This window comes from Propithecus coquereli, unplaced genomic scaffold, assembly GCF_000956105.1.
Source record: "Propithecus coquereli isolate 6110/MARCELLA unplaced genomic scaffold, Pcoq_1.0 Scaffold439, whole genome shotgun sequence".
In the NCBI taxonomy this organism is placed as follows: Eukaryota; Metazoa; Chordata; class Mammalia; order Primates; family Indriidae; genus Propithecus; species Propithecus coquereli.
Window position 1 is genome coordinate 1,263,932 of NW_012150163.1, and position 14,374 is coordinate 1,278,305.

General features: G+C 37.8%; 1 protein-coding gene across 1 annotated transcript in view; it reads left to right on the top strand.

Moving 5' to 3' along the window:
* Positions 1–350: 350 nt before the first annotated feature.
* The window catches only part of RBM33 (RNA binding motif protein 33), a 108,707-nt gene continuing 94,683 nt past the window's right edge, over positions 351–14,374 (top strand). Inside the window, exons 1-4 of the mRNA XM_012654148.1 lie at positions 351–422; positions 2,807–2,883; positions 4,430–4,742; positions 8,504–8,623. Of these exons, the coding sequence (XP_012509602.1) occupies positions 351–422; positions 2,807–2,883; positions 4,430–4,742; positions 8,504–8,623 (582 nt within the window). The remainder of the gene's footprint in view (positions 423–2,806; positions 2,884–4,429; positions 4,743–8,503; positions 8,624–14,374) is intronic.

Consider the following 14,374-nt stretch of genomic DNA (forward strand, 5'->3'; position numbering starts at 1 on the left):
GGATTACAGGCGTGAGCCACCGCGCCCTGCCTCATCATGGGTTTTTAAAGATAGGAGAAAGCTTAAGATACTACTTATTACAGTTTCTTTTACTTATTATTCAATACATCCAAAGAGATTAAGATCTCATATTGAGGTACAAAACTAAGATTAGAAGTGTAATGAGCCACCTCCTATAGCAATGCCTTAAAAGACAGAGTGTTCCCTATGCATTTGAAAATACATTTTTTTTTTAATTAATAAAGAAAAAGAAAAGTATGGCAGAGTTAACATGAAAATACCCAAACCCTTACCTTGGTAAAATTTGAGTGACCTACACAATTTTCAGTCTTATAAGGATAATCATTGACATGTCTCTCTTTTTTCCCTCCAGTGAACTTGAAGATGACTTACTTGGAGAAGATTTGCTATCTGGCAAAAAGGTAAGAAATATAGGTCTTCCTGAAATGAAACAGTGGTCATGTAATTGTACTGAAAATACTGGAGTACGCCACTTATGCATGGGATGTGTTACTGGAAAGTTGTGTATAGGTTAAAATTTTGGAAATTGAATTATTTTTCAAGTACACAGAGAGTTGACTGTTTATTAAATTCTCTAGTAATTATAACTAAAGAAATAAATCCTTTGAAGCAAATATTTTGGTTCCTACTATGTCCAGAGTACTCTAGCAGGTACTGGTTTTGTGACAACAGTAATATAAAACTACTCCTTGCCCTATAGGAGCTTACACTTGGAGGTTAATATTTTGCATACTGGTTCTGGATTTCACTTTTTGGGGACATTCAGAGATAAGCTTAAAGATGAACATACTCAAATATAACAAACATTCAAATAAATAAGAATAAGTCTAAAGCCTAGTGTAGGTTTTTAAAAAACCTTTTTGATCAAGTAAAAACTTTGAAGCAATTATCTTTAAGTGTGTATCTATTTATTGTGTGAGTATATACACACATACCACTCTACCAGTACATTTCAAACATAATAAAACATGTAAAAAGTTGACGTGTAAAGCAAGAGATGAAAGTGAAATACTGAATTTTTTATTTTATTCTTTAATAGTTTAAAAACACTATTCTCATTTAATATCAAGATATTTCTTTTACGCTTAATTTTTTAAAAGATTTCAAGTTAAGATCTTCTACTAGAGGAAGTGCCAGTCCTGCCACTTTCTTGTAACTTACTATGTTGCATATTAGCACTATTCGTGTTAAACTTGCTGTACTTCCCTTTTTCTTTATTAATAATAAAAATACATTTTAAAGCACTTGAATTTGTTTTAGGATTCTCTTAAAGCCACTTTTTCTTCCTGTATTTTGTTTCACGGCATCATCAGCCTATAGGTAGGTGGCCTGGGCTCAGACGACTACAACTTCCGTTCCTTCAGATGGCTCTGTCGTCATCTATAACTCCAAGAATTGGTTTAGTTATCTGTGAATCCACTTGATTTAATGGAAGTAAAGTGAAAGCCTAGTGAGAAAGTCCTAAGGAACTCAACTTTTCTTTGTCATGCGGGAAAGGTGGTTCTGTTTTCTGACTATATCAGTGGATTAATTTGCACACCCCTCGGAATGCTCTCACTTACACTCTCGTACCTGAAGCAGATGCTTTTCCCTTTGTATTTCTTTAAGATGGTTTAACAAAGAATAACAATTAGATGTTTAAAAAGGTTTAAATGTAGTAAAATATTTTTCCATGAAGTTGGATTTCTATCTCTGTGTATCGTAGTTTGCTCTGTGTTTCTTTCCAGGGAGTTCCACCGGCCATGGTTCCCCTGTGGTGTGCACATGTTTTCCTCTCATAAAAGCTTTGGTCAGGATTCTTATCAGTGAAGATAGAATAGCACTGTTTGATAGCAATACTGACTGTTCTGGGGAAGTAATCTTACTTGTTTTTATATGATGAGCTCATTTTTGTAACTTGGTCACATTTGGCTGAAACTGGAGCACGCTTGGTGGTGGTGCATTCTGATGGTCTCAGTGGGAAGGGCCCCTCCCCTGCTTTGGACATTTTGGAAGTTTGTTTACTTTGGAACAGTTTTAATGTTTCTCTCTCATTTCTTCTTCTCTCTTCCTTCCTAATATAAATACATTGTATCTTGCAGGAATCAAAGCGTTCAAAGAATGTAAAAAAGAAAGCCTAAAAAAAAAAAAAGATACAAGTGGCCATGGCTAGCATTTTGCCATCTGTCCTTTCATTCTTTTTCCATGTATTTTTAAATATAATTGAATTACTGTACGTCAAGCATTACTTCTTTTTAATTTAACATTGTATCATTGCCATTTCCTTCTTGTCATTAGACATATAATGGCTACATAATATTTCAGTGTTTGTGCACACTGCGGTCTATCTAGTCATTTCTGTGTGCATCTACTTATTTCTAAAATTACACTGTTTATGTTGCTTTAAAAATCTTTAGATTTTGGATGCTAATTGTTAAATTTAGTCAGGTTTTAAGAATACCCTTTTTTGTGTATAATACGGAAATATTATTTGTTTGTAACGGTCCACTAATGGACCTCTTACCTTTTTTCTTTTGTGTTAGATTTAGAATAAATACGATCATTGCACTTTCCGCTTCTATACTTACTTGCCTGTGGCATCTAAATATTAGTCTGGGGGAGGCAGTGACGATGCCATGTATGGAATACCGTGATTGTCCGCTGGTAATGCCAAAGGGAGAGAACCTGGATGGCAAACGTTTTAATATTGTAAGATTAGAAACAGTCTCATCAATGTAATTTTGCACTTTTGTAACAAGTCTTTGTGGAAGTGACACATATTAATTAGATTTCTTATTTTAATTAGAATCAGTCGGATTTGTCAGATGAAGAGCTAAATGATGATCTTTTACAGAGTGATAATGAAGACGAAGAAAATTTCAGGTACTCAGCATTACTTCATTAAAATATTCTTTATTTAACTAAACTGACATGAACTGTTTGTAATTTGTGATTATAATGGGATATAATTGAATAACGTGGTTTTATATCTTTAACATATGATTACGTTCTAAATGGAACATTGGTATAGCTGGGAAAGCCATGTGGATTGTTCTGTAAACCGATCAGCTGTTTAAAATTAGTAGGTCTCGCATTTAACGACCTCCCTGCATGTTTTGTTCAGTTTAGGTTGTGAAAGCTCAGTACAGATATGTACTGCTCTTTAAAGAATTGCTTTATTTGGATGGAAGGCATTGGCCTCATACTCTTAATCCTTTTGGTTGCAGTTTGACGTTGCTGACTTTGTTTACATTTCAGACAATTTTTATTTGCACATACCTGTTTACTGAATTACCATTTTGAAAATTCCTTTGGATTATATTTTAGATTTGAGTTGACTGAATATAATGAATGTCTTTCTGTTGTTGACATAGTAAGCCGTATTGTAAGAGAGGAGAGAGATACTTAGTATATTCTGGTAGGTGGAATAATTTTTTCAGTTTTGTGAAGAAATACTGGGAAAGTAATAAACACACTTCTTGGTTATAAATGTAATTAACAGATTATGCCATTTGTTACTGAGCCATAGATTTGTAACAGATTTTCTAACATAAAGTAGTTTTTACGTGTAAAAATACAGTTTTAAATTATTCAAACGGTTAAATAAATTTCCCAGTTCCATTCTTTGACATCGTTATTTATATTTTGATCTTTTGAGTGAGTTACGTTGCCACTGAGAAATATACCGTTGGAGTATTTTAGCCATAGTGTCTTGAAGTATGTGATATATTCAATTTTTTGTTAGAATTGGACACTAATATGTGTGAGCATAGTTTTATCTGCACAATTTTGCATTTGAAGTGTTATCTTGCACCTTATTGTTTGGCATTTAGCTGTTATGATTCATTGGTAGGATGATTCTTTGCCGTTTTAAAACCCTTTTTTATTTTACTCAGAAATTATCAACCATTTTTAAAAGGTATCTGTGACTAGTATAAACTATTTGAACACTGAAATGTATTTTCATACAGATTTTTAACATTTTGATTTTTTTAAAACGAGTTTATAATTTGTATCATAGATTAATTGTTCTTAAAATTCCAACTGATTTTCTGCTTATAGAATAATTTCCTGATTTTACTTTAAAATCTTAGCAAGCATATTCCATCCATTTTGTTCTATAAATTGGATGAAATATAGTCTGTTTGATCTCGATCATGGGCTTTTGTCAGTCAGACTGCTTCCTCATCTGGTCGATTTGATGCTTTTGGTCAAGTAACCTGCAACTGATGATAAGTGGGAGCCCTACATGTGTGCTGAATCTGGGGCGCTGACTCAATATAGCACACTGGGCTTTGCTTTTCTCGTTGTTGGGGTAACTGTGCATTTATCATGGTTTAAATCTTTGTAACAACTAATTTGTATAATGATTTAGTTTTGACCTCCACTCTCATCAGCTGCCTTTCTTTGTATTTTTTATCCTCTCTAGTTCTCAGGGTGTGACAGTTAGTCTCAATACCACATCTGGCATGGTTACATCATTTGAACTGTCTGACAACACTAATGACCAATCTGGAGAACAGGAATCTGAGTATGAACAAGGAGAGGATGAACTAGTGTATCACAAATCTGATGGATCCGAATTGTATACTCAAGAGTACCCAGAAGAAGGACAGTATGAAGGCCACGATGCTGAGTTGACAGAAGACCAGATAGAATATGTGGAAGAGCCAGAGGAGGAGCAACTTTACAGTGATGAAGTGTTAGACATTGAAATCAATGAACCTTTAGATGAATTTACAGTGAGTCTTTTCTCCTTTGTATGGCCAAAGATAACCTGGCTTCCCATGCATAGGTTTCTAGACTGATTTGAAATCTGTTTCCCTCCCTTGGGAGGGAGGGAAATTAGACCTTATTGTCACTGTCTGCCAGTTTCTTTATCTGAGCTATGACAAAGTTTGTGTTGACAGCTTGTTTGGCTAAAGGTAATGCTCCTTTGTCATTCTGGAAGGCTGCAAAGAAACGTGACCTTGAGGATTGCACCCTAAGGAAGAAAACAGCTTTGTGTGGTGGAGATACCCTGTCAATTGTTAGAAGTACTTAATGCAGAGCTTTTATCCAGGCTTTAGACAAGATCTGATAAAGTCCTTCTAAGGTGAAAAGATTATTGACCTGCTAAAGACATCTTTAAGGTGCTATATTGCAAAGTGATTGATGTCCTGTTCATTCATCCTTTTTGTAACTGAGAGCTGTCTAAACCTGAATAAAGAGATTGGAGGTTAGTTAGGAAATGTCACATATAATTTGTTATCTGTAATCGGGAAGCAAAGATTGTGCTGATTTTTATTTTAGAAAGATGGTTTTGGTAGGTAGTTTTTTTTTTTAAGTTGAACCGTCAAGAAAGAAAAAGGTACTAGTGTTAAGATCGCTCATCTCTGTTAATGATTCATCATCAAGAGATGTGTTTTTTAAAATAAAGACTTAATGCAGTTTATGAGGACAGGCCCCTGTCTCAGAAGTTGCTGTAGAATCTTAGGTTTTTTGGAAGCACCGGGTCCCCTTGAGGCACAGGGTAAAGGGCTGCGGGGATGGGCTGGCAGTGGGCAGAGCCCGCCTCCTTGAGCCTGTTGGCCGTGGGAGCAGCTCTGCTTCTGTCGCTGCTGTCTTCATTCAGAGTATGCTGTCAGTCCACAAAAAGTTCAAAAATTGCTGAAGCTTGGTCCCTGATATATGTATGAGAAATTTTGAAAGGGATTGTTTATGTGGAGCCTTACAATATTTAGTTCCAGTCATGATCGTATTAATACTTAGGTGTCTCAGTAATTTTAAGATTTGATTTTTTTTTTGAATGCTCTTCAGTAGCTATGGTATTGAAAAAATGTTGTAGTTTTGGAAAATAGAATCATGTACAAGGTACCATGGGGGATTTTTATTTCAATAAGCCTGTAATGATTTGTTTTGGTAATAAATCCTTCTCTAGTGTAGACAGGCCTTTCATGTTTACTGGCATGTTTGTATACTTTCTTAAAGTGGGACATGGTAGTTTAAAATGCTTTTTGAAAATTAAATCACAATCTTTTAGAAATGTGCCGTTATTCCCTAGTTATAGTATTTTATTATTTCTGCTACTTACCAATAAAATGATTGGGTAATCATCTCTGGGCTCCTTACCCCCTGTAAATTCAATAGTTTAACAAATCTTTACTGATGTCCAAGCACTGGGGATGCAAATAATTGTTAAACTATTAAATGAAACATGGGATTTGCCTGTGAACTTAGAATTTAGTGGGAGAAATCACAGTGTGGGGAGTGTTTGCTAGAACGTGTGTGCATGGCCACATAGGTGGTTTCTCTCGCTTTGGCGTTCTTGGCAGAGTTCGTTGTGAAGAGAAATTTAAGTGAGGAATTTACCTCTCATGTTCCTTTCTCAAAGTTGAGGTTACATCTGGACTCCAGTGGTAATAAAATCCAACTTAATTATCCAACTTCTTGTGGTCTAAGATTCAGATATTGAAAAGAATAAAATGTGGCAATTTAAAAATACTCATAGTACTTTTCCACATTAAAATGAATTAATTGTTTTTCAGAATTTAAGGGAACCTTAAAGCAAAAAAGCTTTACATAGGAATTCTGAGAGTGGTACTATGTTTTTACAGAGAGTGGTAAACTTCAGAGGTAGGAGCAGTAGTTAAATGTCTTTCTCTAAGCCGCAGCTTACCTTAACGCTCTAGTGTTGTAGCTGGGGGCATTGTTTTTCCCGTCATTGGAATGGTCTGCAGTGGCTGCTGCCTTGCATAGGAGGAGAGACGCAGGGTTAAACCGTGAGGTGCTCCTTGCCTGCTGTCCTCTTGGGCTGTCACTAATGCACAGGTCATGTATTCGTCATGTGACTAATGAACACATGAGTAGATTGTACCCTTGTGTACCCCAGTGGTATTTTAGTTTATTAATGATTTATATAACTGTTGTTTTTTATTTTTTATTTTTTTGTCCTAGTTAGGATTTGTTAACCTGTGCGCTAAAGCCAGATTTGAACTCTGAAATGTGGATCACGAGCACGTTCTTTCTACTGGAGCCCCACCTGTAAAATCCCATGGAGGGGCTTTTGCGCATTAGTGGGTTATGCACAAAACCACAGAGTTTACAATTGGAAAGGACACTGTTACCTGTGAAGAAAGGAAGGGCCAAAGACATTGAAAGAGCTGGTAGCACAGCTCTGGTGTGCTTTCCTGTTTCACCCCAAAGTAAGATCCTTAAGTTCGTGAACTTCGTTGGTGCTATTCTTGAGAATGAATTGTGATTTCATTTTAAAACTTTTACTTCTGTATGATTATAGTAAGGAATGTATATTGCAATGGAATATTAGCCTTTAGTCAACAAACTATTAGAAAATTGTCAGGTGACTTATATTTTAAGTGTACAATCCGTTTATTTAGGGCCTCTAAAATAAACATAGAGATTTCATAAAAACTGTCCTGTAGAAACAATTTCAGATTGACAATTTATGTAAAGGATAGCAGATTTTTGTTTTCCAGTGAGAATCCAGTGGCATAGACTGTACTTCATTGTATATTGGCTGAAAATTTTGATTAGCATTTTCTGGCCTTATTTGAAATTTGCGCATTCTGCTACCAGTGAATCATGGTAGTGGTAGTTGTTCTTTTTGTTAGGATGCTAACCATTTCTTCTGGAAAATAAAATGGAGTGTGTTTGGATCATCTTGAGAGAGAGGCAGTTGTGGGAACTAAAGTGGTTTGTCACCTAAATACAGCTGCTTTCTTTGGAGTTGTAGCTGAGACATTGTCATGTGCCATACAGTAGGCGGTTAATGCCCATAGGTGGTTCACTCTTGGAAGATTGTCTGCCTTACTGTTCGTTTTTAGCGAGTGGTCAAGGGACACAGGGAAGCCCACCTCCGCTGAGTGGGATCACACCTTCTCATTGCTTGCTAGCAATGCCAGTAGAAACCCTTCTTTCTTATGCAGTTGTGGTCTGCAGTCAACTTGCCTACATCCTCCCTTCTTTCCCAGCAGGGATGCCTGCCTGCTGATAACACCCCTTATGTTTCCTAGAAAACGGATAATTTTCCTGCCATTTGAGGGAGGGGCCCAGTGGAGAAACTCACACTACCATGATTTTAAAAAGGCTCCTGTGTTGGATTGCCTGTACTTTGGTTATCTTATATTGCCATAGCAGTGGTGAGAGCTGGGTGTGATTTCAGCTCCCTTACTGCTGCTGAGCTCCGCTGTGAGAGCACACGCACACTTTCTTCTGAAGGTTGTTTTCCTTGGTGCTGATTTGGAGAAGAGCTATGGAACGGGGCACTTGGCGTTGCAGCAGAGCCCGCGGCACTAACCTTCGCGGCTGGCTTGGCATGACGTGCTTTGTTTGCATTAACACGCAGAGGAGGTTGCATGCTATTTTTGTGCTTAGTGCCTTGTGCTCAGTCAGGTAATTACCATAGTAAAGTTTTCTAGAAGCATGAATTATAAAGATGGAAAGTGCTTAAAAAACACCCTAAAGCTGTGTGAGAAAAACTTGTTTTCTCTTTAATGGCTGTTAGGATGAAGAATACTTGCAGGCTCGCGCTGGGCAGCAGGGGCTGCGTGGGCAGGAGGACTGTGTTGCTGGAGAGGCGTTAGATGAGATTACTGAGTCCCAGGTTGCTCCTGACACTGAAGAGGTATTTGTTCATCTTTTAAGAGTCAAAAAGTTTGCTGGTTTTCTTCCCCCAAACATAAAATGAGCATCTTTTTAGCATTAGTGATAAGTTGATAACGTCTCTTCTTTGGACTATAAGTATAGTAAAAAACCTGAGCTTTCTAAACTCTTTGAGAAGTGAGTTCTGGTGTGCTGTGATTTCTAGATTCTGTGTGCCCTTTCAGTGCGTTTCATTGTTTTAAATCTTTTATGGAGGTGTGGGTAGAAATCTTTCACAAGTGTGATGTATACTAGTGCTTTGAAAATAGTACTGTAATTATTTTTAATTAGTAACTTCAGTTAATTTGGACTATTATTCAAAAAATACTGCAGCGTTCCCTGTATTTAGGTGTTATTTTAGATAAGAAACAAGGATGATGAAGCTTGATTCCTGCCCTCAAGAGATTTGGAGTCTAATATAGGGGAGAAAAAAAGACATGTACAAATTCCTATGCCTAAAAACAGAGAAAGTAAAACCTCCAAAGAGAGGCTCAGACAGGGCTAGGAGCTCACCGAGGAAAGCTGGTGGGGAAAAGGGGTTGGGTCGGTGAGGTGTGCGGAAGAGGTGAACCTCTGATCGGGTCTTGGAGATGGATGTCATTTGGACTAAACGAGGTGGGGTGAGATGCAGGGTTAAATTGGTGCTGTTCTTTAGCCCTAGAACCAGGTCCTATGGGCCAAGCATGTAAGCCACAAAATCAGTCTTCAGCCTGAAGACTTGTTGATTTTCTTAAGAATTTTCCTGATTGGTGTTTTTTCCAGTAATTTTCCTTAATACCTTCTCCCCTTTTTTTTCAAGATATCATGAAAACTGATATTTACTGGCATAGGCCATTTACTTTAGGTGTTACTCCAAGGCTTTAGAAACTCAGTCCATAAAAACATTTTATTTACCCTTTCCTAATATAAATAATACTATGGCAGTATATGAACCTGTATGCTGTGCACTTTATGAAACAAACATTTCCTGGATACATCCTTTCTCCCCCTCCAAGTTTTCTGTCTCTTTCTCTCTTGCTATTTGAAATACTTTGAAACTTATAGAAAAGATAGAAGAATAGTACAAAGAACTCTACCCAGATTCCCTAGTGGTAGAAGAATGCATTTAGTCCAAGGAACCAAGACAAAGCTGCAGGAGACCAGAGGCTAGGTGTGTGCTCCCCACCGTGCTCTGTGGCACCCTCTCTGTTATGAGACTAGCACCAGCCTAGGTCAAACCTGTAAAAGGGCGGTTGAGGCAGAAGACCTCTGAGAAAAATCTAAGAAGCCAGTAAAGGAGGAAAGGACGCAGATGAAGGCTGCGTGATCATCGAAGGTGGCGAATAGTGGAGAGGGAAACCAGGGAATTCAGCGCCCCTTAATTTCATGTCGTTTTTATTAGTTTGTGGTATTTTGAAGTTGGAAGATTAATTTCATATATTTTTCCCTATAATTTCTTTCAGTTTTTTAGATCACAATATTCTCATTACTCTTCTCTGATATTGTATTGTATTTGCAGCACATTTTACAACAGGAAAGGGTTTTGTAGATTTCAATGTTCAGATGATCTCTGGAGATATAAACTGTTTTATTCTAAAGCAGTCAAAGAATAAGAATGTTAGCAAGTGTTACATTGCCTGGGTGCCTTATAGAAGTGACAGGGTATGGATTGTAGGTCTCGAACTTCAGTTGCTGAACCTAGATTCATTAAAATATTAAAACAAAAGTGGGCTGCTAGAAAAAAGTGGTGATCTTGTCTTCCATTTTCAGTGTCTTCTGGTGGGGCAAATGGAGAGGGAGGAGGGGCAGGCAGAGAAGGGAGCCCAGGAGAGACATGTAGAGCCAGAGAGACAGAGAGAGGAAGGGAGTGGGAGACGGGAGGAGTCTTCGGAGGGACAGTAGTGATCAGACACAGCCTTAAAAAAATCAGCTTATAATGTGTGAGTTAATATGACAAAATACCTCAGACAGACTGAGAGAGGATTAACTTGGGGAAAGTTAGAATTTTTTCTTATACTAATGTGGATCTCGGATTGATCAAAGATTTCAGTGTACAAAAAACCCACAAACATATGCATGTGCACATGTATACACATGCACCCCAACTATAAATGTATTGGAAGAAAAGTTTTTTTTTTTTTTTTTTGAGGCAGAGTCTCACTCTATTGCCCGGGCTGGAGTGCCGTGGCGTCAGCCTAGCTCACAGCAACCTCAAACTCCTGGGCTCAAGCGATCCTCCTGCCTCAGCCTCCCGAGTAGCTGGGACTACAGGCATGCGCCACCATGCCTGGCTAATTTTTTCTATATATTTTTAGTTGTCCAGATAATTTCTTTCTATTTTTAGTAGAGATGGGGTCTCGCTCTTGCTCAGGCTGGTCTTGAACTCCTGAGCTCAAATGATCCACCCGCCTCGGCCTCCCAGAGTGCTAGGATTACAGGCATGAGCCACCGCGCCCAGCCCGTAAGAAAAGGTTTTAATCAAGATATGTTAGCATTAGGCCTATCTGCAAAACAGAACTCATCAAATATTAGAAGTTTATTTCTCACTAATGTCAAAAAATTCCAGAGGGCATTTTGGATCTGGTATTGGTCTCACCAGGTCATCAGGTACCAGCCTCTTCCGTACTTGCATTGTACGGTTCTAGGGCTGCTGCTCTTGTCATGGTCTACGTTCCAAGCAGTGGATTACAGGGAGACTAAAAGGGATCATGCCTCTCCTTTAAAGACATATTTCAGGGTTCTCATACAACACTTGTAAATATATTGTTAATTAAACCTTCGTCACATGGCTATACCTACTAGCAAGGGAAGCTGGTGCATAGGGTGTTTTAGTTGACATGTTCAGCTAAGATTGGGGTTATAGTTAGCATATAAAGTTAATCAGGATATAAGAGTTAAAATTGAGTGTGTAATATGTTCAGTATATAGATGAATACTCTATAGAAAAAGGAATGAATAATGTTATTCAAAAATAGAATAAGCAGGCCGGGCACAGTGGCTCAGACCTGTAATCCCAGCATTTTGGGAGGCTGAGGTGAGAGGCTTGCTTGAGGCCAGGAGTTGGCCTGGGCAGCACAGTGAGGGATGGGGCATGGTGGAATACACCAATCGCACTGTGGTTCAGCTGCTCTGGAGACTGAAGCGGGAGGATCTGCTTGAGCCCAGGAGTTCGAAGCCACAGTGAGATATGATCACACCACTGCCTGGGTGGCAGAGTGAGACCCTGTCTTTTAAGGGGGAAAAAAGTGCAAATGAGCAATAAGCGGATGAAAATATATTCAGTAAAATAAAAATTAAAACAAAAGTGAGAATTTTACATTATTTTAATACTGGCAAACATCAAAATTATTGGTCAGATGCAGTCTCATTTAGTTGATGAAGCATTTTGGAAACATTGCCAGGAGACAGTATTTCAAGGGTTCTTCATTTTGCTACATGTTTTGAGAACATACCAAGCAAAATGGCTGCCTGCCCTTTGTTCCAGAGTATCTTTTTGAGGATTTTTGTGTAGCAAATGGCCTTGAAGATACAATGTCCTTTGGAGCCAAGGGCAGCAGGCTTCCTTACTGCAGATTATCAGAGATTTGGGGTTTCCTGTGTTCAGGGATCCCTGCTGTAACACAGCCCCTGTGTGTGCAGGGTCACTTGGCCCTTTTCACATGGCACAGTGGGAATGGGGCCTCAGGGAGCTGGTGCAGAAATGCTGTTGCTGGTGTTATAAGTAATAAATTGTCCTAGTCTCTGACTAGTAGTCTTGATCTTCTTACAGCCTCCATAAAACGGTGGCAGACTAGCTTGTTAGCTTGCAAGAAGGGTGCAGTCTCAGACTCTTCACTGTTCTTGACAGTATCGAAAGCCTTAAAGCACTTGCCCTTTGACTCAACAATTCCACTTTAACAAATTTATCCAAAAGAATTAATCTAAGATGTGTTCAAAGATGTACGTACCAGTTATTTATTTGTAGCATTAAAAATAAATGGAACTGGCCGGGCACAGTGGCTCACACCTGTAATCCTAGCACTCTGGGAGGCTGAGGCAGGAGGATCGCTTGAGCTCAGGAGTTTGAGGTTGCTGTGGGCTGTGATGACTCCACTGCACTCCAGCTGGGGCAACAGAGTGAGACCATGTCTCCCAAAAAAAAAGAAATCAACATCAATTTTTATGGACGGCTAAATGAATCATGATCTAATCTTACAGTATAATACAGTATATCAAATGCTGCCTTAGCACTCTGTTTGACGTGGAAAGATGCTGATGATATAGTAAGTGAAAGATGCAAGATAATACATCGATAATTTGTAATTATAATTAATAATTCTTCCCCTTAAGCTCATCTGTAACTGCTTATCTAAATGTGTTTGCATAATTCTAAAAAATAATAGTCTGGATAGATAAAGATGAAAATGGTGACTTAGATAGTGGCATTATTTAACGTTTGCATTCCAGTACCTTATGATCTTTAAAAATTTTTACTATAATCAAAATGACTTTTATAAGTAAGGCAATATTCTCTCTTTCCTTTTAAAATAGGAAGAAACAGGGAAACATAAGGTGGTTAAAATTGTGACCCTTTCATTTAGAAGGCGAAGAACTAGAGGTTGCATTTGTTTCATTCCTGTTGTTTCTTGTTGCTGTTAAGTCTCTTACATGGAATTCACTAAGGGTTGTTTTCAGTATCAATCTTTAAAGCAGAAAGTAATATCCTACCCACATTACGTATTTTATCTTTTTTATACCATCTGCTAGGAGGTATAATACACCTAACCTTACAGTAGAACATAGTATGTCATATGCTGCTTTAGCTCTCTGACATGAAAAGATGCTGATGATACAGTAAATGAAAACAAGATATTATAATTAAAATTTATAATTAGTAATTCATCCCCTTAAGCTCTCTCTGTTTTTTTTAAAAAATTGTATGTCCCATAATTTAATTTTAGATTTAGAGTTTAAAAATATTTTATAAAGTTATTCATACATTGACTTTTTTATCCTTCTTTCCTTGATGGTTGGTTGAAGTTTTACCTTGTTTATGTTGCTCGTTTTTGTTTTGACTGAAAATTCTTTATGAGGCTCTTTGTTCTTACTACTTTTAATAGTCCTTATTTTGGAAGCAGGTGATGTGCTGGTCTTTCCCCCAGCAACAGATATTTTGGGCTTGTTTTCTTACAGCAGAATCACTGAGTATTAGTCAACAGGATAATTACTGAGAACGTGTGTGCACAGTGCTGTTTTCGGTGCTGAGAAGTAGATGTTGCTTCCTATTCCAGTAGCTTTTGTGAGCTTTGGTTTTGGAGAGCTAGTGATTCATCTTCTGAAAGTCTAAATAAATTACATAATTCCCAGGGAGGAATAGCGGTTTTAATGTCCCACAAATACCTGTGCTTTGGTGTCTTGCTAGTTCTTTCGCTCATTTGTGTAAATATCTGCATTGTCGATGAACGTCCATTGTGCTCTCCTGGGAGCTGTCGCATGCCTTGCTCTGGACTGCTTAAGACAGAAAGGTAGAAAGCATGTTGCACTTTCCTGGATGACTTTATTCTAGGAGCTGTGTTAAAGTGATCCATGTTAGAAACTGAATTATAGAACTAAAAATCAATTAATTAATTTTAATTGAAAAGCCTATTTTAGGTGGCTCTTTTTATTCAACTAATGTTCATATCCTTTACAATTATGTGGCCACATTACCAGTTATGCTATCGTTTTCTAACACAGTTAAAAATGCTTGCTCTGGACTGCTTAAGACAGAAAGGTA